The 26118-nt window shown below is 43.2% G+C and overlaps 2 protein-coding genes and 1 non-coding gene across 5 annotated transcripts in view; 2 read left to right on the forward strand and 1 right to left on the reverse strand.

Annotated features, from left to right (window-relative positions):
* Window positions 1-607: 607 nt before the first annotated feature.
* Window positions 608-9460, reverse strand: glrx5 (glutaredoxin 5 homolog (S. cerevisiae)). Its single transcript, XM_060829013.1, has 2 exons — window positions 8983-9460; window positions 608-1079 (listed from the first exon to the last, which is right to left on the reverse strand). The coding sequence occupies exons 1-2, from the start codon at window positions 9458-9460 to the stop codon at window positions 904-906; spliced, it is 654 nt and encodes a 217-aa protein (XP_060684996.1). The 3' UTR covers window positions 608-903.
* Window positions 9461-9774: 314 nt separating this feature from the next.
* Window positions 9775-26118, forward strand: part of gstz1 (glutathione S-transferase zeta 1) — a 53685-nt gene continuing 37341 nt past the window's right edge. Inside the window, exons 1-2 of one of the 3 annotated variants that reach the window (XM_060828599.1) lie at window positions 9775-9861; window positions 24375-24496. In XM_060828599.1, the coding sequence (XP_060684582.1) occupies window positions 24488-24496 (9 nt within the window). In that variant the 5' untranslated portion in view covers window positions 9775-9861; window positions 24375-24487. Of the gene's footprint in view, window positions 9874-24374; window positions 24497-26118 lie in introns of all 3 variants that reach the window. The other 2 variants (XM_060828601.1, XM_060828600.1) reach the window with 2 other exon arrangements.
* LOC132818464 (small Cajal body-specific RNA 13) lies at window positions 12044-12305 on the forward strand. Its single transcript, XR_009644998.1, has one exon. It is a non-coding gene; the product is annotated as a small Cajal body-specific RNA 13 (non-coding RNA).

Below are 26118 nucleotides of genomic sequence, written 5' to 3' on the forward strand. Positions count from 1 at the left end.
ACACCAGGTGATGCAAGTTTGGCCTGCACAATTTTTCCTCACTAGACTGCACCTGAAATGAAAGGGTTGTCAAGTAAACCTCCTGAGTAACTACTCTAGCATTCTTGAAGATCAAGACCATTTCTCAATTTTTCCAAAATCCATAAAATATTGAGTCATTTAGTGAATCTCAAAACCAGCTTCCAACTCGAGAAATTATTTGAGTACAGTACTGTCCCCAAACACTCAGGGAAGGTACAGCACGGAGTTAGAAACAGACTAAAGATCTCTCTACACCAAGGTTAGTAGAACAATTCGCATCAATGTGATTTCATCATAAGCAAAGCCTTGGAATTAGAATAGAAAACAGACCGCCCATTGGTAAGAAACTGTAGGCAACTTTGTAAAGGACCAGGTTGACAGTGTTGCAAATGCCCTTAGTTACAGGGTACCTTCAACCACCAGAGTACTGTGGGCAAAGGGCTGGAGAACTACAATACATTACTCCCTCTATAGAACCATACTCACTCTTACTGATGTTTTAGTTGGTAATGGTAATGCATGACCTCGTTCATAGACTGGCTTTAAGCACCTCTCAAAACAGCTGTCAAATTTTAAAGGAAAAAAATCACATAATACATTTTATTAACTGATTAAAAATCCAAGGCATTAAAAAAACCACTATTGTGCGATCTGCTGTTTAAACCTCCTTTACCATTTTGTTTTGTCCACAAGGGCTACGATTGTTGGGTCCAAAAGGACGAAGGAGAGTGTATCATTCATGTATTAACACCAGCCTCTAATGGGCTCCTATTCCAGCTTTCTTCAAGATCCGCTTGGCGACACAGTAATACTCCATATAAAACCGGCAACGCCATTCTCATAATGAGACTACAGTCCAGTTGATTCTGGGCACTGATTATTCTATTTTTTGTCCTCTTTCTCAGCATCTAAAAGTGCAGAGCGGATGCCAAGTTTCTTCAGTTCCTCCACGAGGTCCCCATTCTGATGCATCTGTAGTAGGATATCACAACCACCCACAAATTCGCCGTCAAAGTAGATCTGAGGTATTGTCGGCCAGTTGGAATAGTTTTTAATACCTGTTTCAGACAAAACAAATAATGAATGAACAAACAAACGAACGGAGAGTTTATCAAGTTCCTCTATCCCTGTTTCCCGCTCCTTCCCCAGTCTCCAATAACTGCAAAGCTTTACTGCAAGTTTGGGTATTTGGACAATTAGGTATTTGGCCCCTTGAGCTTGCTCTGACATTCACAAGACTAATCATTAAATTCAAGTCCAATTCCTATCCTATCCCCATATCCCTTGATTTTTTTTCAAATTTATTTGTGGGATATGGGCCTCGCTGGCACAGCCAGCACATACTGTCCATCCCTAATTGCTCAGAGGACATTTAAGTGTCAAGCACACCACTGCAGATCTGGAGTCACAAGTAGGTCAGGTAAGGGTGGCAGGTTTCTTTCTCCAAAAGAACATTAGAGAACCAGCTGGGTTTACCTGAAAATTGCCAGTGATCACTACAGCCTTAACTCCAGATTTTTAATATTTCAGAATACTGAATTCAAATTTCATCATCTACTATAGTCAGATTTTAAACACAGATCCCCAGAATATTACCCAGGTCTTTGGATTAAAAAGTCTAGCAATAATATCACTAGGCCATTGCCTCCCCATCAACTTACCCATCTGAGCCTTAAATATATTCATTGTCTGAGCAGCCATGGGCCCTTGGGGTAGAGTATTTCAGAAGATTCAGGAAAGTCAAGGAATTCTATATCTCAGCCCAGAATTGTTATATCCTCAAAGTATGCTTCCTAACTCTGGATTCACTAACCAGGACAACAATGCTCAACATTTAGACAATTTTTTTTAAAAAGCTTATGCTAAGTAAACTCTCTCAATTTTACCTTCACAATAAGATATCTTATTCCAAACTCTGAGTAGAAACTCATTTTACTCAAAGTTGCTTGAAGAGACAGACAATATTCTCAGTCTTTACTGCACTCCACTGACATCTTTCTCTCACTCCCACCACATTTTTCATTCTCACACTGCAACCCCTTTCAATAAACATATGTATGGGGTAAAACAACATCATTCCACACACAAATTCCTGAGTATCCAGATTCAGTTGTTTCTCACCCACTCACTTTTTTGCCCTTTTTATTGAAAAAGATTAGGATTTTTTTTTTACAAAATTTATAAAGTTACTATAAAATAGTATAACAATCTGAATTGAACTTATTGTCACGTGTACCAAGGTACAGTGAAAACTTTTGTCTTGAGAGCAATACAGGAAGATCACAGTTAAATAGCATAAATAAATAAATAAATGATAGGTAAATAGCAGCATAACAAAAACATAGGTACAGGTGAATACTAGAAGCAGAGAGTCCATTCAATATTCAAACAACAGTAGGGTAGAAACGGTTTCGAAACCGGCTAGCAGATGGATTCTATAGATGGGAGGTTGGCCTTTGTGATTGTTACAGAGAATGGGAATTCGGCCTGCACAGTCTCTGATCTTGAATGGTACAGTTGCCACACCAGGTAGTGATACATCCAGACAGAATGCCTTCGATGGCGCACCTATAAAAATTGGCAAGGGTATTCGCTGTCATGCCAAATTTCCTCAGCTGCCTGAGGAAGAAGAGACGTTGTTTGGCCTTTGTAACCAGTGCATGAAGAGTCCAAGAAAGCTTGTTGTGGATGGCTACTCCCAGCAACTTGACACTCCACTCGCTCCATCTCTGCCAAAAGTCAATAATGAGTTCCTTGGTTTTGTTGACATTGACAGCAAGATTGTTCTCAGTGCACCATTTTTCCAGGTCCAAGAAGACCTCTGCCAGTTGATCTGCGCATCCTCTGAGTGCACAGCCTGGTATTCCGCCTGGTCCCTCGCTTTCCTTGGATTCACACAAAGGAAAACTGATCTGACCTCTGATGCAGTGACTGTTGGGATAGGTTCGTCAGGATTTGTCAGAATAGGTGTTACCGGTCCATCAAACTTCTGCTCAAAGCGAGCATAGAAGGCATTGAGAGGATCTGGGAGGGATGGGTCTTTGTCTGCTATCTTGCACTGTCTCTTTTTAGAACCTGCGATGCCAGTCAGGCCTTGCCATAGTTGCCAGGTGTCTGTCTGGGTCTCTAGTTTGGATCAGTATTGGTCCTTGGCTGTCTTAATGGCTCTGCGAAGGTCATACTTGAATTCCTTATATTTGACTGGGTCTCCTGATCTGAAGGCCTCACACATGGTTTCTTTTTAAAAGCAGGTTCTGTATGTCCTAATTCATCCAGGGTTTCCTATGGGTTACACCTGGATTGACTACCTCGGTATGCAGTCCTCCACATGCTTGCTGATAAAGTCTGTGACGGTGGTAACATACTTGTCCAAGGTACCTGCGGACTGCTTTAACACGGCCCAATCAGCCAATTCCAGACAGCCCTGGAGTTGATCCTCTGCCTCCTCCGACCAGCACTGGACCTGTATCCACTGGGGGGGGGGGGGGGGGGGGGGGGGTCTTCTGCTTGAGCTTTTGCCTACAAGCTGGGAGAAGCACCGCATTGTGGTCAGAGTTCCTGAAATGAGGGTGGGGGCTGGACCAGTCAGCAACTTTCACAGTGGTGTAGCAGTAGTCTAAAATGTTTGGGCCCCTGGTGGGTCAGGTAATGTTCTGATGGTACTTGGGCAACACCTTCCTTAGATTGGCTTGATTGAAATTACAATAAACAGGGGCTCGGGGTGTTTCGTCTCCAGGGTGTTAGTGGGGGAGTATAGCACATCCAGAGCTTCCTCAACTTTTGCTTGTGGCAGTATGTACACAGTAGTTAGTATAGCAGCAGGAAATTTCTGTGATAGATAGAACGGGCGGCATTTGATGGTGAGAAATTCAAGATTTGGGGAGAAAGAGCCCCGAGGTTGCAATAGGTGTTCATTACAAGTTGTTGATTAAAAAGCAAACCCCTCCACCTTGGTCTTACCCAAGGATGCTGTATGGTCCATACAATAGACAGAAAATCCATCAGCCTGAAGTGCACAGTTGGGAATGGATGGGCTGAACCAGGTTTCTGTGAAGCAGTGGCCTGCAGTTCATGCTGGAAGCTGAGCTATGATCTAAATTTGTCCATCTTGTTCTCCAGAGATTGTACATTTGTTAGGAGTAAGTTGGGGTGTGGGTGGAGTCTCCATCTTACTAGCAGGCCAGCACACTTACCCTGCTTCCTTGCAGGTTTCTTACATTTGAGTGGTCTGGTGGAGTGGATTATGACTGCTTCCAGTTAATCTTAATGCTATAACAACAATAATGAACTACTACTCTATTTCTCAAACAAATTAGAGAAAATAAATCTACCCATACCACAATTCAAAAAAAAAACAAAAACTAAACCAAATTAAAGTAGATTTAATTCAATTAAATTACAGCACTCAGCGCAACACCAAATATCCCCATCCTAGGAGAATCAGTTGGCTTACCCATATTTATTTGGGATTCTTCCTCTCAAGGGCCCCCAGCCCAGCAGACACAGCCCTCATGGTTATATAAAGACCCTAATCAATATAACTGACAAGCCTGTGTTCATATAATTCAAAAGGGCTGCCATGTCATACAAAAACGTGCAGTTTTCTGGTGCACCATACTTGTAAGGAAGTCTGGGGGCGGTATGTTCCATAACTAACCTATGCCATCCCAAAAGTCCGAGGGGATTTTCCAATATCCAGCTGATCAATGTTCTTCCTCACATAATATGAAAGAATATTAAAACAGTTTTTTGCTATGCACATCTAACAAGGGCAAATTCGGCAGAGCCAACGAGATCTCCACCCCAAATTCCTGAGTGCAGATCCCGCAGAGCCGTTCAATGTTCTTCAAGGCACTACCTCTTAGTAAATAGTAGAGGGTCCCGATCGAGAGAATACTTGTGGACCGAAGTACTGTCCTCTCCACATCAGACTTATAGGGATTAACCAGTAATGTAATGTAATGTAGTCTTCTTCGGTATAAAGTCCCAATCTGAAAATAATTAAAAAGAGGTCCCTACTGGACAATTCACATTTCTGGCTCAGCTGATCAAAAGACATCATCACAATCTCCCCCTCAAATAAGACTCCCAAATAGGAAACTCCTCTAGACTCCCAGAACCGAAAGCCAGAATCCACTGCTTCTGGCCGAAATCCTGGCATTCCTACTATGGGAGTAGGAAGGGAAGTTTTATATAAATTGCCCTCACTTGGTCGCATCATTGTCCATACTTTAAACGTGTTAAGGACAATCGGGTTTTTGCAATGCTCCATAACAGCCCTCATCTTGTCCATAAACTAATTAACAAGGGGGTAATTTTGACTGGGAGGCCTCTATGTCCCAGGATGGACATGCCATTGTGGGAGTTCAAATGGATGGCGACCAGAAGATAGGGTTGATTGGAGGGTACAGACCATAAACATTTCTTGAACTTCTCTGTGACTTTGCGCTTAGTTTCTCCGATGTAGAGGAGACCACAGATGCAATAAAGTCAGGTTGGACAAAGAAAGCTAACACAGAGTCTAGATGACTCGTTGTGGGAGGTGAAGTAAAGTCACTTCATTTCAGCTCTGAAGAATTGTCTCGAGTTGAAACATCAGCTTTCTCTCTCCATGGATGCTGGCTAACCCGCTGTGATCTCCAGCATTTGTTGTTTTCAGTTCAGATTCCAACGTCTACAGTAAATTGCTCCTACAGAATGTCTATGGTCTGACTAGTAAGTTTGCAAATACAACAAAGATTGGGGCAGCTGCAATACTGTGGAGGATTGCCAGAGGATACAGCAGGAAACAGATAATCTGGAAACTTAGATGGAGAAATGGCAAATAGAATTTAATCTGGGTAAGTGCAAAATGATGCATTTTAGAAAATCTAATGCAGGAGAGAAGTATATGGTAAGTAGCAGAACCCTTAGAAGCATTAACAAAAGGGGCAGCAGAAGTGGATAAAGTGGTCATGAAGGTATATGGCATTCTTGCCTTTGTAATGGTCAGGGCAGGGTATGAAAATTAGCAGATTATGTTGCAGCTGGATAGACTTGGTACATTGCATATAATTCCAATTGTCACACTATAGGAAGGATGTAAAGGCTTACTAGGATATTGCTTGGTTTGGAGGATATTAACTTGGGAGAGATTCAACAAATTTGGTCTGTTTTCACTTGAACATCAGAAGCTGAGGTGCAACCTGACAATTGGAACAGAAAATTGGATAGAATGGATTAGGGGAGATTCTCTCTCTTCCCCACCCCCTCTCCTCCACCACCACCAGGGGTAGAAATGTCAATTACTAGGTTAAAAATCATAACACCAGGTTATAGTCCAACAGGTTTAACTGGAAGCACAGTAGCTTTCAGAGTGCCGTTCCATCCACCTGATGAAGGAGTGGCACTCTGAAAGCTACTGTGCTTCCAATTAAACCTGTTGGACTATAACCTAGTGTGTGATTTTTAACATTGTACATCCCAGTCCAACACCAGCATCTCCAAATCATTTACTAGATCAGTGTATGGTGAAATGAGGAAGTTTAAAGGAGATGTGAGTTTTTCAAAACAAAACACAGCGGGTAGCAAGCCCCTGTAACGTACTGCCAGAGGTGTTGGTAGAAGCTGATATGCATTTAAGAGACATTTTGACAGATACAAGAACAAGCAAAGAATAGACCGGTATGATCGGATGGCATCAAAAGGCATTTAGTTTAGAAAGGCATAGTGTTGGTGCAGTCTTAGTGGGTCAAGTGGCCTGTTCCTGTGCTGTACTGTTCTTTGTTGGTTCCCCTTTATCTAACTTGTTGGTTAGACCTTTTAAAAGCAAATTTATGCAAACTAATATCCCTTTCCTGAAACCATGGCAACACTGCCCAATTCTAGGTACAGCAAACATTTATTAACCCAGTCCAAAAACAAAGGGGCTGAATAGTCTTGTGCTGTCTTCCCTGGAAGCAGAGACTGAGGGGTGACGTTATAGAGGTTTAGAAAACCATGAAGGGCATTGATAGGGTAAGTAGACAAGGTCTTTTCCTTGGAGTAGGGGGAGTCCAGAAATAGGGTACATAGATTTAGGGCGACAGGAGAAAGATTAAAAAAAAGGGACGATTTTTTCCTTGCAAAGAGTGGTATATGTCTGGAATGAGCTGCCAGAGGAAGTGGTGGAAACTGATACAATTACAGCATTTAAAAGGCATCTGCATGGGTATATAAATCAGGACAGTTGCGAGGGATATGGGCCAAGTTGGAATGAAGGGTCTGTTTCCGCGCTGCACATCTCTGGGATCCTATAACCTCTTGGACCAGGAGTGTACTGGTTGATTAAGAGGTTCATACAATCAATGTAAAAACACACATTATAGTTCTATCACTTAATGTGGGGCCATGTAAACATCATATCGCTGTAGTTCACTCAACCTGTTCAGGCCTAACGACAAGCCTGAAAAGATGGTTCTATAAACCTACCACAGGAGCCCTCTGCCCAATCATATTACAAATTAAGCGTTTTTTCAAACTGGAGTGTAAAGACCATCATCTTTCATAACTCTGACCTTTGCAATAGCTGAGAACTATGTACACATGTTAATAACTCCAACCAACTATGTGACAGGCAAAAGACATTCTGTTTCACACATAGCATTAACTGGGGCAATAAAAAGCTACTTCCTATTGGCACCAACTGTGATGGGTTTCAACCCCAAGGCCCCCAATCTGCAACTACCTGCTGTTACTGTCACTCATTTCAGATTTCGCACTCTTGAACCTGATAAGGAAGCAGTGATGGGATTCACGTGAAATTACATCATGTCTCTAGCACATTTAATTATCCCAAGCTGGAAATGAACCACATCTCCATTAGGTCATACATTTCACATGCTCAGTGTTCTGAGAAATAATATTTGGAAAGCACTTTGAATCAGGAGATTGCGACAGACTGTCCCACGTTTTAGGAACTTGCTCTGCGACAAATCATTGCAACATCCATTAACATAATACTGTCTAGCCTCAAAAATTAAATTGGCAGTGAAAGATACTACAATGAAACATATTACCTCCTTCTAGTTATGTGGGGAAATCACAATTCAGTTACTAATTGCACATTTCACTGATAAAGATATTAGAGTTTCTTCATCATTCAGACCTTTGACACTGAGAAGAATCAATACATTCCTTCAGAACAGAGCTGATCTGAGTTACTCTGGGCTTCTCAAGTCTGATCAGTGGAGTTTGAGGCATGGCTCTCTCCAATTACAACTCGCCAGTTTGAAGGAAACTTTTATTTATATGTGCTTTCACAAACATTGTAAGTTATAGAACCATGAAGCACAAAAGAGGCCTTTCAGCCCATTAATTCTGCATTACCAAAAGTAAACTACCATATCCACTAGTAAAATAGTTTTGAATGTTATGACACTTCCAAGTTATCATCCAAGTTCTTGTTGAAGGTTGCAAGGTTTCTTGCCTCAACTAGGAGAAAGTGAGGACAGCAGATGCTGGGGATCAGAGCTGAAAACGTATTACTGGAAAAGCGCAGCAGGTCAGGCAGCATCCAAGGAACAGGAGAGTCAACATTTCAGGCATTCCTGAAGAAGTAATTGCTTTTCTCCCTTTCATTATTGACTCTTCAACTAATGGGGAACAGAGTCTCAAAACTCTCCACAGCATCGTGGAAGTCACTGTAAGGAAGAAATGCAGCGACCAATCTGTAAACAGCATGCTCTCAAACAGCAATGCGATAACAACCAGTTATCTCTTCATGTGATAGCACTCCTGCTGTTTTTCAAAAGAGTGCCATGGGACGACAGTCCATCCAGGTCCCACCAGCCCTGCCTCACCAATTCTTCCTGCCCTTCCCCCCCAACCCCCAACCATAAGCTTCCCCCTGCCCTTCCAGACCTCCCCCGCCACCAAAAGCCTCCCCTCCCCCACCCCCCACCTACACCCCTCCCCCACCCCCCACCTACACCCCTCCCCCACCTTGCCGAATCTCCTGGTCCTCCAGCACGTTGTAGGATCCGTAGTCCTCCACCCCATGCATCCTCAGGATCTGGACTACAGCGTTACTGAATCCGCACATGGGCTGTGCCGGGGTGCCCTTGATGAAAACCACCACCTTGTCCTTCTTCACCAGACCGTCCAGCCGCTTGCGGGTCGCGGCCGCCACGGCGGCGCTGCCCGTCCCCTCACCATCCCCGGTCCCGGTGCCGCCGCCGCCGCCGCTTCCTCCTCCTCCTCCGCCCACCGCTCCCTCGCTCAGATCCCGCCTGGGGCCCTGCACCACCGCCCTCCGCGCCGCAGTCCTACACGATATCCTCAACAACGAGAACATGTCTATCCCGCAGTGGAGGTGCCGCTCCGTTTCTCCCTCCTCAGTCAGCGGCCTCAAGGGACAACACCCCACTTGACACCCATTGGCTGGTATGGCTATGACTCCGCCCCTGTCCTTACATTCCATTGGTTGTCCTCCACATCACTCGGTGAGCGCGGACGCCTATTGGTTGTTGTGTCCGTCCATCAAATAATGCCCCCAATAGACGAGGTGGATATCAGATTCCCGCCCACTCACCCCATGATTGTTAATAACCGGAACATCTTAAAATATAAATCGTATCTCTCAGCTTCATTAAAAATATAATCAAATAAAAAATAGTCTTAGATCCAAGTTTTTTGATTTTTGTATAAAGATATAGGTAAGCGCCGTCCTCGCAGTCTCTGATTGGATTATTGTGGGACAGGAGGCGGGCTGTAATTGGACGAGTGTCATGTCAATCTGAGTGGTCGGGATTTGTATCCGGGGTCAAGGTCACGGTGGTCGCTGCGGTAGCCGGTTTTAAATCGGTCGCTGCGTGTGTCTCGGTAAGGCTGGAGGTAGGGCGAGAGTTTGCCTTGGACAGGGTGGAGAAGGGAAAGGGCAGAGCAGACGAGTGTCCGCCGCTGTGGTCCCAATCCCGGATTCATCCCCTGACAACGGCTGCCGCAGTTCTCCGGTCCCCATAGCAACCGCCCTCGTTGCTCTACCCGGTTCCTATGGTAACCGTCCCCCTTCCATTTGGGTTGATGCCTACTTCCAAATCATTCTTCATGGGAACAGGAGAAGACCATTCAGCCCCAATTGAGCCTGACCTGCCGTCCCACCCAGTGAAACATTGTGGCATCGAAGGAGGCTATTTGGGTCAATAAGCCGACGTGGCATAGCACACCTTGGGCTAATCTCGTTCCTGATGAAGGGCTTATGCTCGAAACGTCGAATTCTCTATTCCTGAGATGCTGCCTGGCCTGCTGTGCTTTGACCAGCAACACATTTTCAGCTGTGATCTCCAGCATCTGCAGACCTCATTTTTTACTCTAATCTCGTCCATGCCGACTAGGTTTCTAAAACTGACAAAGTCCCATTTGCCTGGGTTTGGCCCATATACCTTTAACCTTTTCCTATTCATGCACCTGTCCAAATGGCTCGCTGTTTGGTAGCCCTGTGATTTCTTGATCCCATCAGATGCTTTTTGAGTTTTGTTTCAAAGCCATAACTCCCTGAGACAATACATTCCAGATCATAACCCACTTGTTATTTTCTTATAAATTGTCTGGCATTACATTTGGTGGGTTCTATTGATAATCGCTTTAATCACTGTACTCTGGGCCTTTCTGTCAACAAGAATAGTTCCTGTTATCTGTCATCTTCAGATCCCTCATGATTTTGAAATACTATTGAATTTTGTCTCAATATTCTCTTCTCTAATCTATCCTTATCAATTATTCTCAGAAATTTTTCTGTACTCTTCCCTTAAAAAGTTTCACTAAGATTACAACAGTTGTATATCAACACTATCTAGCAACAAAAGTATTAATTAAGATTTAACTATTAACAGGTGCATCTACTGGTCTCATTGTCTGCCAACTTCCATTAAATGGCTTAAGATTTATGTGCAGACATAGGTCAGTCAACCCATCCAGTATGTTCCATCCATGCCAGCAATGCCCATGTCCCAGGATTTTTTTTTAAGAATTCTCCTGCCTTCTCCCTGTAACCCTGTACAGTCTTCCTGCCTAATGACTATCTTACTGCCTTTTGAACAGCTTAACTGAGCCTGCTTTCACCACACACTCTCAGGCTGTGCATTCCAGATCCTAACTGCTTGTTGTTTTACCTCATTCCTTGTGCTTCTTTGATGAATGACCATGGCTCCAATTCACTTGAGGTTTTCTGGATTAGGTGAAAACTATAGGCATGGGATTCATGGAGTCATTGAGATGTTCAGCACGGAAACAGACCCTTTGGCCTAACTCGTCCATGCTGACCAGATATCCCAACCCAATCTAGTCCCACCTGGCCCATATCCCTCCAAAGCCCTTCCTTTTCATATACCCATCCAAATGCCTTTTAAATGTTGCAATTATACCAGCCTCCACCACTTCCTCTGGCAGCTCATTCCATACACGTACCACCCTCTGAGTGAAAATGTTGCCTCTTAGGTCGCTTCTGTATCTTTCCCCTCTCACCGTAAACCTATGGCCTCTAGTTCTGGACTCCCCCACCCCAGGGAAAAGACTTTGTCTATTTATCCTATCCATGCCCCTCATAATTTTATAAACCTCAATAAGGTCACCCCTCAGCCTCCAATGCTCCAGGGAAAACAGCCCCAGCCTGTTCAGCCTCTCCCTAAAGCTCAAATCCTCCAATCCTGGCAATATCCTTGTAAATCTTTTCTGAACCTTTTCAAGTTTCACAACATCTTTCCAATAAAGGAATGTACCTTAATTCAATTTGTTAAGTTTCCTTTAAGTTTTGGAGTGTGTGGGAAAAGGGTGATTTGTTACAGTTTATTAGAGCTGCTCCTTTAAAAATAGCATATTAATTATCTCTTAGTAAAATAAGCTGAGCATAAAGTTGAAAAATTGTGAATGGTTTAATAAAAAGAACAAGAGGTACCATGGATTCAGAACTGGCTTGATACTATGGGATCCCTCATTTATCAGCATTTAAAGCCATGTCAATAACTCGTGGATAGTGGTTCAAGCTCATCTCTGATGTAATGGGAGCTGTCTTCTGTTATTGTGCTTGCTTAGTCTGTATGGGACTATGCAGGAAGTAAACAGTATGTACACCATCATAGCAGTATATAACTTGCAGTTACCTCTGGCCCACTCTTGCACTGCACTCATGGACTCCTGTTGTCACGGAGATGTTGGCTTTACCAGTGCCTTCATCGATCTCCAAACAGGAAGAGTAAAGTGTGCCAGTCCCAGATATTGTTGATGAAACGAGAGCACTGTTCTGTCAGACACTGAAGGCTGGTACATGTCTTTTCAGTCCTGTATAACCCTCCCACAGAAGGAAGCTACTTACTGATTAGATTGTAATGGATCTGTATCTTAATACTATTGATCTATATTTCCTGATAGCCTTATCCAACAACATTTTTCTCTTTACCATTTGTTGTTTGTTGAATGTTTGTTTTTTAAGGTGAGTGCAAGAGGTCATTTGGCCCTCCATATAGTTTGTTTTTTTCAGGATGTCTGAATATTTATCCCTAGTAGTGCCCTGATACAATTGATATATAAATGCTGCTTATTAAAATTAAATTTAACATTTGATTAACTAAATTCATTGGGATTATATGTCATGCAGTCAAAATGTGTGAATGGTGCTTGTATGCATTTCACCTCTTACCCAATGGAATTGGTTTAGATTTTGAGCTGGGTCAGGCTGGGTGGGACTGCACTTGCCTGGTTCCACTCTTATCTTATTGTAGCCAGAGTATAACTTGCAATAGCTTCTTTTCCTACTCCCACATTGTTATCTGTGATGCCCCCAATGATCTATCATTGGACCCTCCTATTTCCCATCTATAAACTGCCTTGCCGTGGCGTTATCTAAAAGCACTGTTAGTTTTTTGCATGAGGACACAACTGTACTTCACCACCACTTCTGAGTCTAGCAGAGTGTTAACTTTAAAAAAAACCTTCAAGACCTGGGGACAACTCCGGCTAAGCTAGCATTTATTGCCCATCCCTAATTGCCCTTGGGAAGGTGGTGGTGAGCTTCCAGAACTGGTGCAGTCCCTGTGTTATAGGTACATCCACAGTCCATTAATGAAAGAGTGCCAGGAGTTTGATGCCAAAGGAACAGCGGTATATTTCAAAGTCAGAAACAAACTCGCAAGTGGTGGTGTTCCCACATATCTGCAGCCTTTGTCCTGATGAGATGTATTGGGTTTGGTAGGTGATATTGAACGTGATGTACTGTTGTGCATCTTGTAAATGGCACACACTGTATTTATTGCATTGTTTGTCTGACAGCCAGTACTGGATGAGTAGAAATTTCCTTCAGTTATATGGATAGAAAGCGGGGGTCATCGGCGGTGCTTCATCTGGAGGCTCACTGGGGTGTTGCCTAGTATGGAGACGAAACATATGAGAATGAACCTTCCAGCTCAGCGAGCAAACCTACATCCAGAACCTCAACCTGAGCTACAAATCTTCTCAACTCTCTAATCTATATTCTCCTCCAAATCATGTATATAGATTACAAACCACAGGGGTCCCAGTGCTGATCTCTGCGGAACACCACTGGTTACTGATTTCCAGTCAGAAAAGCGCACTTCCCTAACATCGGTTTTTTATGACTAAGCCAGTTCTGTATCCATTGTACCAGCTCACTGTGGATCCCATGTGATATCACCTTTTTATGTCAGTCTGCCATAAGGGACCTTGTCAAAGATCTTGCTAAAGTCCATAAAGCCAACATCTACCACCCTCCCCTCATCAATCATCTTTGTCACTTTCACACAAAACTCTGATCAAGTTTGTGAGACCGGACCTTTCCTGCACAAGCCATGTTGTTAAGTCCATATTTTTCTAAATGTGAGTAAATGCTGTCCTTAAGGATCTTCAATAATTTTTCGACAGCTGATGTAAGATATATACCGGCTTGTAATTTCCCAGATTATCCCAGTTGCCTGCCTTAAACAAAGGTGCAATATTGGTTATTCTCCAGTCCTCTGAGACCACTCCTGTATCTGAAGGCACCAGCAATGTCCTCACCTGTATCCCTCAGCATTCTGCGATAGATTCTGTCAGGTCCTGAGGACTTGTCTATCTTAGTACTTTTCAAAACACTCCCTCAGTGCCATCGTTTTTATATTAACATGCCTCAATGATCAGTGCTCGGACTTCTGCTTTTTGTCATTGATATAAATGGCTTGGATGCGAGCATAAGAGATATGGTTTGTAAGTTTGCAGGTGACACCAAAATTGGAGGTGTGGTGGACAGTGAAGAAGGTTACAACAAATCTTGATCAGTTGGGCCAATGGGCTGAGGAATGGTGGATGGAGTTTAATTCAGATAAATGCGAGGTGCTGCATTTTGGGAAAGCAAATCTTAGCAGGACTTATACACTTAATGGTAAGGTCCTAGGGAGTGTTGCTGAACAAAGAGACCTTGGAGTGCAGGTTCATAGCTCCTTGAAAGTGGTGTCGCAGGTAGATGGGATAGTGAAGAAGGTGTTTGGTATGCTTTCCTTTATTGATCAGAGTATTGAGTACAGGAGTTGGGAGGTCATGTTACAGCTGTACAGGTCATTGGTTAGGCCACTGTTGGAATATTTCATGCAATTCTGGTCTCTTTCCTATTGGAAAGATGTTGTGAAACTTGAAAGGGTTCAGAAAAGATTTACAAGGATGTTGCCAGAATTGGAGGATTTGAGCTACAGGGAGAGGCTGAACAGGCTGGGGCTGTTTCCCCTGGAGCATCAGAGGCTGAGGGGTGACCTCTTAGAGGTTTGCAAAATTGTGAGGGACATGGATAGGATAAATAGACTAAGTCTTTTCCCTGGGGTCAGGGAGTCCAGAAATAGAGGGCATAGGTTTAGAGTGAGAAGGGAAAGATATAAAAGAGACCAAAGGGGCAACCTTTTCACACAGAGGGTGGTACGTGTATGGAATGAGCTACCAGAGGAAGTGGTGGAGGCTGGTACGATTGCAACATTTAAAAGGCATTTGGATGGGTATATGAATAGGAAGGGTTTGGAGGGATATAGGCCAGGTGCTGGCAGGTGGGACTAGATTGGATTGGAATATCTGGTCGGCATGGACGGGTTAGACCGAAGGGTCTGTTTCCATGCTGTACATCTCTATGACTCTAAGACTAAAGCAGTTATTCTCCACCCCCAACACAAACTGTGTATCCTAGCTACCAACTGCATCCTTCCCCATGCCAACTATTTAATGCTGAACTTGACTGTGTGCAACTTCATTTCATGTTTGACCCTGAGAAGAGTTTCCAACCACATTTCTGTCTCCATAATGTGCCCTGACCTCAGATCACCAGCTGATGTAAACCTTATCAATCCATTCTTACCTCTGGGCTATTCCATCACATCGTAGCTGATCTCCCTCATTGTTTCCTCAAAAACTTGGGGTCAATCCACATTCTACTACCAACTTTCTTAGTTGCATCAAATCCATTTTATTTATCATGCTTTGCTGCCTGATCAAACTGTCTCTCTGTCGAGCAATTTCTAGATTTTACAATTCTGATCCATGTTTTCAAATCTCTCAGTAATTCTGTTCCTTTCCAGGACAATATATGATGCCTATATCTGATGTGCTCATATAGGGAACATCATCATAGTTGGGTTGTAAGTTTGTTTTAACCAGCAACACATTTTCAGCTGCTGAGCTGGTAGATTTGTTCTCAGGCGTTTTGTCACCATGCTAGGTAACATCATCAGTGAGCCTTTGATGAAGCGCTGGTGTTCTGTCCTGCTTGTCGTTTATCTGTCTTGGTCTGTTGTGGTGGGTAACATTACTTCCAGTTCTTTTCCTGAGTGGTTGATAAATGGGGTTCAGATCGATCTGTTTGTTAATGGAGTTCCGGTTTGAATGCCAGGCCTCTAGGAATTCCCGTGCTTGCCTTTGTTTAGCCTGTCCCAGGATGGGTGTGTTGTCCCAGTTGAACTGGAGTCCCTCTTTGTCCGTGTGTATGGGTACCAGTGATAGTTGGTCATGTCTTTGGTGGCTAATTGGTGTTCATGTATCCTGGTGTCTAGTTTTCTGCCTGTCTGTTCAAAGTAATGTTTATTGAAGATCTTGCAGGGTATTTTATGTATGACATTTGTGCTGCTGGTTGTTGGTATGGAGTCCTTTAAATTCATTGAGAGTTGTTTCAGTGTGGTGGTAGGTTTGTGAGCTACCATGATGCCTAGGGGCTGGAGTAGTCTGGTTGTTATCTCTGAGGTGTCTTTAATGTATGGCAGAGTGGCCAAAGTTTCTGGGTGTGTTATGTCGTCTTGTTTAAGTCTGTTGAGGAGAAACCAGCAGACTGCGCTTATCAGGTACTCGTTGTTCCTGAATACGGGGTCCTCCTCCTTGGCTTCTCGTAGTTCCTGGGTACTGCAGTGTGTTGTGGCTCATTTAAATGATGTCCTGATGCAGCTCCATTTGTGGATGCTTGGATGATTGCTCTTGTAGGTAAGTATCTGGTCTGTGTGTGTCTTTCCTGTAAATGCTGGTCTGTAGCTCTCCATTGGCTTTGTGTTCTACCGTGCGTCTAGGAAGGGGAGTCTGTTGTTGTTCTCTTCCTCTTCGGTGAACTTTATACTGGTACGGATGTTGTTTATCTGTTTGTGGGTTTCTTCTAATTTGTTGTGTTTCGTGATGACAAAGGTGTCATCCACATAGCGGACCCAAAGCTTGGGCATGATGATGGGAAGGGCTGTTCGTTCTAACCTCTGCATAGCTGCTTATGGTAAGAGTCCTAATATTGGTGATCCCATAGCCGTCCCATTGATTTGTTTGTAGATCTTGTCATTGAAGGTGAAGAGGGTTGTGAGGCACAGGTCTACTCGTTTGAGGATGCTGTCCTTCTGATGGAGTTGGTGCTGTCAGGTGTTTGTGTCCTTGGTTCAAATAGCAGTGAGGCCAGTGTTTCTTTGGCTAGGGTGATATTTCAAAGTTTGTGAGAAGATTTGTAGCTCGGGTGCTCGTTATTGTGGTTCTGTTCTCCGAGCTGGGAGTTTTTGTTGAAAACGTTTCGTCCCCTTTCTAGGTGACATCCTCAGTGCTTGGGAGCCTCTTGTGAAGCGCTTCTGTGCTGATTCCTCCGGCATTTATAGTGGTCTGTCTCTGCCGCTTCCGGTTGTCAGTTGCTATCTGCTGCAGTGGCCGGTATATTGGGTCTAGGTCGATGTGTTTGTTGATAGAATTTGCAGATGAGTGCCATGCCTCCAGGAATTCCCTGGCTGTTCTCTGTTTGGTTTGCCCTATAATAGTGGTGTTGTCCCAATCAAATTCATGTTGTTTGTCATCTGAGTGTGTGGCTACTAAGGATAGTGGTCGTGTCGTTTCGTGGCTAGTTGGTGTTCATGGATGTGGGTTGTTAGCTGTCTTCCTGTTTGTCCTATGTAGTGTTTTGTGCAGTCCTTGCATGGAATTTTGGACACTACGTTGGTTTTGCTCATGCTGGGTATCGGGTCCTTTGTCCTGGTGAGTTGTTGTCTGAGTGTGGCTGTTGGTTTGTGTGCTGTTATGAGTCCTAGTGGTCGCAGTAGTCTGGCTGTCAGTTCAGAAATGCTCCTGATGTATGGGAGTGTGGCCAGTCCTTTGGGTTCCACATGTCCTCGTTCCGTAGACACTACATAGGACAAACAGGAAGACAGCTAACAACCCGCATCCATGAACACCAACTAGCCACGAAACAACATGACCAGCTATCCTTAGTAGCCACACACTCAGATGACAAACAACATGAATTTGATTGGGACAACACCACTATTAAAGGGCAAGCCAAACAGAGAACAGCCAGGGAATTCCTGGAGGCATGGCACTCATCCGCAAATTCTATCAACAAACACATCGACCTAGACCCAATATACCGGCCATTGCAGCAGACAGCAACTGACAACCGGAAGCGGCAGAGACACACCACTATAAATGCCGGAGGAATCAGCACAGAAGCGCTTCACAGGAGGCTCCCAAGCACTGAGGATGTCACCTAGAAAAGGGGACGAAACGTTTTCAACAAAAACTCTCAGCTCGGCGAACAGAACCACAACAGGGTGATATTTATTGGTGTGAATAGGGCTGTCACATCGAAGGAGACTATGACCTCATTGTTCTCTATCTTGGTGTCTTTGATGTTAAGGAAATCCTGGGTGGAGTGGATGGAGTGGCTTGAGTCTGCTTCTAGTTGTTTCAGGAGGTCTGCAGATGCTGGAGATCAGAGTAGAGTTGCTAGAAAAGCACAGCAGGTCAGGCAACATCTGAGGAGCAGGAAAATAGACGTTTTGGGCTGGAGCCCTTCATCAGGAATGAAGGGCTCCAACCTGAAATGTTGATTTTCCTGCTCCTTTGATGCTGCCTGATCTGCTGTGCTTTTCCAGCAACACACTCTCTACTAGGTGTTTCAGTTCATGTTGCAGTTCCTTTGCTAGTCTGTATGTTGGTGTACAGGGAAGTGAGACTATGGGTCTGAGGGGGGCGCATTGTTTATGTACCTTTGATAATCCATAGAAATGGAGTATGTTGGATCCTTCAGGTATCATTCTTTGGAGCTCTGTCTTGTTAACTTCACCTGTGTTGTGAAGTTTCCTCAGGGATGCTGTAATATAGTTTTCTAGCTGTGGAGCCGGGTCCATTGCCACCTGTTGGTAGGTATTGGTATCTGCAAGTAGTGTATTTGCTTTTTCAATATATTGTGTTGTCATTAGGATGATGGTCATGTGCCCTTTGTCTGCCGGTAGGATTATGATATTTCTGTCTTTTCTGACTGTTTCTAGGGCTTTCCTTTCCAGTGCGGGTTATAGAACAGAGAGTTATAGAAATGTGCAGATGGAAACAGACCCTTCAGTCCAATCCATCCACACTGACCAGATATCTCAAACTTACCCAGTACCACTTGCCAGCATTAGGCCCACATCTCTCTGTTCCCTTCTTTCTTCCTGGTTAGTGTTGGTGCCACTGTCTGTCTGATGGCCTGCTGGATGTCTTCCATAAGTCAGTTGTCTTTCAGGGTAGATTCCAGTGCTGTAAGGAAGTCCTTTTTATCTGCATCCCTGTAGTTGAAGTTCATTCCTCATATTAAGATGGCTTTTTCAGTGTCTGTGAGTGGTCAGTCCATCACCAGTGCTGTCACTCGTATCCGTACACACAGACAAAAAGGTACACCAGACTGGGATAGTATATCCATCCTGGGACAGACTAAACAAAGACACGCTTGGGAATTCTTAGAAACCTGGCATTCAAACCAGAATTCCATTAACAAACAGATCAATTTGGACCCCATTTACCTATCTCTCAGAAAAAGAACCTGAAGTGATATCACCCACCACAGCAGATCAAGACAGATAAATAGCAAACAGGACAGAACACCAGCACTTCACTGATGATGTTACCTACATGGTGACAAAATGATTGAGAACAAATTTACCAGCTCAGCGAGCAAACTTCTAACTTGATCCACAACCTGAGCTACAAACATTTTCCAAAATTGCAATCATCATAGCTATTAATCACTTGGTAATGAGTGTGGTTGTCCAACTAGGAAATTCCTAGTAATGGGTTCTGTGGGTCCTTGTGTGGCTGATGAGCCCAATCCTAGAGGCACATCTCCCACCGCATATTTTGCAAGTGTTTCCAGACAGTGGAATTGGACCTTGACCTAGAGATCATTGATAATCCTTTCTCGGTTCCTTTTCCAGATTTCCTCTTGCCGCTGGTTGTTCTCAAAGAATTGTGTCCCTTCATACAGGAATTTCCTCCAAGTCATTTTTTTTCTGAACAAGGGTCTCCTTAGCATTAACGTCTATGTTGCACTTCTTTAGGGAAGCCTTCAGGGACTCTTTGAAATGTTTCCTTAATCCTCCTCTCAATCAAGTGCCTTCTTTGAGCTGGGCAAAGATGATTTGCTTTGGTAGTTGGAGCTCAAGCATCCTAAGCATGTGGCTGGCCCAATGGGGAGTTGATTTCAGGTGACCATGGCCTCAATGCTGGTATTGCTAGCTGCTGCAAAGATGCCAGTGTTAGTACGCCTGTCCTCCCAGGTGAAACAGAGAATCCATCTTAAACAGTGTTGTTGTGGTTCTGTTCACTGGGACTTTGTGTTGCAGACATTTTGTCCCCTGTCTAGGTGACATCCTCAGTGCTTGGGACCCTCCTGTGAAAAGCTTCTGTGATGCACCACTATAAATGCCGGAAGAAACATCACAGAAGCGCTTCACAGGAGGCTCCCAAGCACTGAGGATGTCACCTAGACAGGGGACGAAATGTCTGCAACACAAAGTCCCAGCTCAGCGAACAGAACCACAACAAAGAGCACCCGAGCTACAAATCTTCTCACAAACTTTGAATATCTTAAACAGTTTTGGTAGTACTTCTTAAGGGTCTTGAGGTGGCAGCTGTATGTAGTCCAAGTTTTAGAGCCATATACAAGAGTTGGAAGGAGACTGCCTTATACATAAGGATCTCTGTATCAGTATGGATGTCACAGTCTTCAAAATTCTCATGCCTAAATGCCCAAACATGGCCCTCGCAAATTGAATCTCTGCATCAATGTCAGCCTTAGGTGGGAAGGAGCTTTCCAGTTAGAAGAAATGCAGGGAACATAAAAAATACAATAAACAATTAGGAAGGCAAATGGCATGTCTGTTTTTGTTGCAAGGAGAAAAGAGTGCCAGATAGGGGAAATCATGTCACATTACATAAGGCATTGATGAATTTATTCCTGGGATAAGGTGTGCACATTTGATCCTTATATTCTAAGAAAGGATACGCTTACATTAGAGGTGGTGCAACAGGTTCACTATATTTGGAATGAAAAGATTGTCCTTTTGATGAAAAGATAAGTAAATTAAGTTTCTGTACTCTGGAGTTTAATACACTGGAGTTTAGAAGAATGAGAATAGAACTCATTGATGTCCAAAATTCTGAAGGGGTTTGATGGGAAATTGTTTCCCCCCGGCTGAGGAATGCTGAACACAGTCCCAGGATAAGGGCAATCATTTAGAATTGAGATAAGGAGAAATTTTGATTCAGAATTGTACACCTTTTCAGTAGTCTATCCTAGAGGCTTTGGAGCGCATCATTGCTGAGGGCGATCAAAGCTTGAATAGATGGAATTCTGTTCTGAAAATTGGAGGATATGGGAGTAGATGGGAAAATGAAAGTGAAACTGATCAGCTATGATCATATTGAATACTACATTAGGCTGGAGAGGCCCAACAGTATTCTCCTTATAATGTTCTATACACTGTATTTCCCTCTCTATCATTGATCTGTTGAGGCATTCCTAAAACATGCCAGTTTGGATAAATGTTTGGCAATTTGCCATTTGCCCTAATAGTGACCAAAAGTTCACTTCATTTCCTGTGAAGGGTTGGGATGTATTATTATTTTAAAATTGTTATATAAATCCAATTTGGCATTGTTGAGCTGTACGTAGAACACAGGAAGGGTGAAATGTTAACCAAGTATAAAATAACAAAGAACTGCTGATGCTGGTATCTGAAACAAAAACAGAAACTGCTGGAGAAATTCAGCAGGTCTGGCAGCATCAGTGGAGAGAAAACAAAGTCATCATTCCAGGTCCAGTTATACCTCTTCTACACTGAGATTGCCAGAGGGTGGAAGATAGGAAGGCAAGAGATTGTGGATTGGGCAAGACCCATTGCTGGTGTTTCAGTAATGCCAAAGCTGACCAAATCAATGAAAAGATTTCAGTGAAAGGAGTGTCTGGGTATTCTGTGCGATCAGGACACTTATGAACCAAGTAAGAGAGGATTTGTAAATGTGTACCTTGTCAATGGTGACCATGCCTGGGGAGTTTGAATGGAATATATCTATAAGTGAATGTAATCCAAGGACCAAAATAAAAAGTGACCAACCTAAACAAAAAATGAAGGGCAGAGTCGATAGGACTACAGTCATTGCATATGCTCGAACACTACACTTCTGCAGAAATTAATTAGAGTACTTGGAACTACAAGTGGACTTTGTATCAGCTGTTCAAAGTGAAATTTATCTCTGTTTGAAAAGCCTTTGCCTATTTGTTAATATTTGAACTGAGTGGATTTTAACTTGTTAGAGTAAAACTTTTATAAAGTGAATTTTTGTCCATTGGTTTTCTTTCTGTTGGCTTCATAGAGATAACTTTAATAAAAGCTATCAATCCTGAATGAGGATGTAACACTACAGTGAGCTCCATTGCCCCAAAACTGCTATTAATTCCTCCACAGGTAAACCCTCTCACCTAGAGAGTGGTGAGTCTGTGAAATTCTCTGCCACAGAAAGCGGTTGAAGCCAAACAAGAAGGAGTTCAAACTAGTTATTAAGGCTAATGGCATGGGGAGAAAGAGGGAACGCAGTTTTGAGTTGGATGATCAGCCATAATCACATTGAATGACAGAGTAAGTTTGTAGGACTGAATGACCAACTCCACTTCTTATTTTCTGTGTTTCTCAGTATGCATTTGCATTGAAGACCAAGAGACTATTGAGAATCTTGTTGATGCTCCTTTCCTTGGCTCATAAAATGGGACTAATTAGATAGTCATTTCAAAGAGCCTGCACAAGTAAAATGGGCCAAATGACCACCTTCTGTGCTGTACCATTCTATGATCATTCTGTACGTCCACTCGGCGAAGATACAAATTTCTGTTATCTGGAGAACTGTACCTCTCTGAAGGTGGATAAAGTGAAAAATCACACACTAGGTTATAGTCCAACAGATTTATTTGGAGGCACCAGCTTTTGAAGCACTCTCCTTCATCAGGTGATTGTGAAGCAGATCACAAGACACAGAATTTAGATTAGATTACTTACAGTGAAGAAACAGGCCCTTCGGCCCAACAATTCCACCGAAGCAAAACCCTCCCATACCCCTACATTTGCCCCTTCACCACAGGCAATTTAGCAGGGCCAATTCACCTGACTTGCACATTTTTGTGACTGTGGGAGGAAACCGGAGCACCCAGAGGAAACCCACACAGACACTGGGAGAACGTGCAAACTCCACACAGTCAGTCACCTGAGGCAGGAATTGAACCTGGGTCCCTGGCGCTGCGAGGCAGCAGTGCTAACCACTGTGCCACCGTGTCATACAGCTGAAGTGATATATTGAACAAACCTAGATTAAGTCTTTCATCTTTGGGGATGGGTTTGTTAGTTTCATAAAACATAGAACATTACAGCACAGTATAGGCCCTTCAGCCCTCAATGTTGCACTGACCTGTGAAACCAATCTGAAATCCATTTTAACTTATACTATTCCATTTTCATTTATATGTTTATTCAATGACCATTTAAATGCCCTTAAAGTTGGTGAGTTTACTTCTGTTGCAGGCAGGATGTTCCACACCCCTACTACTCTGAGATAGACATCTGTCCTATGTCTATCACCCTTCAATTTAAAGTTATGTCCCCTTGTGTTCACCATTACCCTCTGAGGAAAAAGGCTCTAACTTCCCATCCTATTTAATCCTTGTGATTATCAAATATGTCTCAATGAAGTCACCTCTCAACCTTCTTCTCTGGAACGAAAACAGCCTCCAGTCCTTCAGCCTTTCCTCATAAGACCCACTCCCACATACCAGGCAACATCCTAGTAAATCTCCTCTGAACCCTCGCCAACACTTCCATATCCTTCCCATAATGCAGTGACCAGAACTGTAAGCAATACTCCAAGTGCAGCCGCACCAGAATTTTGTACAGCTGCAACATGACCTCTTGGCTCTGAAACTCGATCCCTGTACCAATAAAAGCTAACATACCTGTTCTTTCTTAACCTGGGTGGCAACTTTCAGGGATCTATGTCCATGGACACAGAGATTTCTCTGCTCATCTACATACCCAGGATCTTACCCTTAGCCCAGTACTATATATTCCTGTTGCTCCTTCCAAAGTGAATCACCTCACACGTTTCCGCATTAAACTCCATTTGCCACTTCTCAGCCCAGCTCTGCAGCTTATCTATGTCCCTCTGTAACCTGCAATATCTTTCAGCACTGTCCACAACTCCACCAACCTCAGTGTCATCTGCAAATGCACTAACCCATCCTTCTACACCCTCATCCAGGTCATTTTTGTGTTCAATATATCATTTCAGCTGCATGACACTGTAATCTTTTGCTATAAATTCTGTCTTATGATCCTGCTTCACAATTACCTGATGAAGAAGCAGCACTTCGAAAAGTAGTGCCTCCAAATAAACCTGTTGGACTATAACCTGGTGCTTGTGTGATTTTTAACTTTGTCCCCTGTCCAACAGCGGCTCCTTCAAATCATCTTTGAAGGTGATAATGCAAGGGATAAGATCCCTTGTACAAGTAAAATGTTTGTACTCCGGTTCGAAAATAATGAACCTTTTGGTTTATCTTACAGGGACTTGTTGCAGAGAATTAAATAAATCCAGCTTCATCAAAACTGCTTCTGAGGAATGAGGTGAGGGATATGAAGAGCTGCAGGTGAATGGAGACACTGAAGTGGAATGGCAAATGATGCAGGTGTGTGGACCAGCTAGAGAGTATGGCCTCCTCCTGATATCACTGATATACTAAATGTGCAAGTATAGGGAAATGAGAGAACATGGAGATTTAGCAGCCATTAGACCTCAGGAAGAACCTTTTCTTGTTTGTTCTCAGCCTCGTCTTCTCCAAATATCACTGAAGATTTCCAGAACTACTGAGCCTCCAACAGGCTGTTTCTGGTACAGCTATGATGTTGATATCTAACCAACAATGGGGAAAATTGGCTAAATATATTCTGTCCACAGAAGGTAACTCTAATCACCTCATCAGGTACTCTCAATCATTCACAGAGTAGTTAACAATGCTATCAAATAGCATTTAATCACAAATAACGTGCTCACCAGTGCTCAGTCTACATTTCCCCAGGATCAGTTGCCTCTAAATCTCATTACAGCTTGCTTTTAATTATGATGCAGATTGAATTCCAGAGGTGAAATGGGTTTTAGAAAGTTAATGTACTGGGGTTGGGCTTCAGTAGGAGGTGTGGTCTCACTAAATCTTGACAGTTGTAGCCAGACTTCATTCTTTTACTCCAGTCCCCTTGTAATAAAGGTCAACATGCCATTTCCTGCTAATTGCCTGCTGTAACCTGCATGCTAACTTTGTTATTTGTAAGTGTACACCCAAGTTCTTCTAAATATCAATGTTTAAAAGTTTCATGTCTTTTTGCAAAGTATTTGTACAACAAAACTCACATAATCCAGCACCCGACCAACCAGAATCTCCAAACCACCCGACCAACCAGAATCTCCAAACCACCCCACCCACATTATAGTTGCTAAGGGCATACTGATAGCTTCAGGCTGAAGTGTTTGCACAAGAACCACTGATGGTTCAAGTATTTTCTCTCTGTGCTTACAGTGAAAAGAGTAAAAGGTGGAGAGCCTCCAAATGATTCTAATATATGTCAAGGCATGTTACCATGAGCTGTATTGTGTTAGCCAGTACCTTTTGATGTACCAGCATCATCCAATCCCAACTTTACCAGATTCATTTCTATCCTCAGAACCAAAGTGAATAACCTCACACTTTCTCACACTATCCCCCTCTGCCACTTTTTTGCTTACTCACTTAACTCTGTTTCTATCTCTTTGCAACCTCTGTGTCCTCCTAACAGCTGCTTTCCTACCTATCATTTTATCATCAGCAAACTTTAGATCTATTACTAATTTTTAAAGCCATTAATATAGATTACAAATAATTGAAGCCCGAGTCTGTTCCTTAAAGCACTCCAGTAGTCAGCTGGCCAAATTGAAAAATATCCATTATTTCAACTCATGGCTTGCCAATTAACCAATCCTCTATCCACCGTGATGTAAAAATCCTGATTCCATACATCTTTATCTTACATACTAATCTTTTTTATGAAATACATTTTCAAAATCTAGATACATTTACTGGTTTGTTGTTATCAATGCCATGATCCTCAAAACCACTAATTGATTTGGCAAACATAATTTCCCTTCAGAAAGCCATGTTAAGTTTGTCTGGTCATATAGGTAAAAACAATGACTGCAGATGCTGGAACCCTGGCCGACCCATTGTCTCAGCCTGCTCCTGCCCCACTGAACTCATTTCTACCTACCTCGACACTGTCC

This window comes from Hemiscyllium ocellatum, chromosome 8 (genome assembly GCF_020745735.1).
Source record: "Hemiscyllium ocellatum isolate sHemOce1 chromosome 8, sHemOce1.pat.X.cur, whole genome shotgun sequence".
NCBI classification, from domain to species: Eukaryota; Metazoa; Chordata; class Chondrichthyes; order Orectolobiformes; family Hemiscylliidae; genus Hemiscyllium; species Hemiscyllium ocellatum.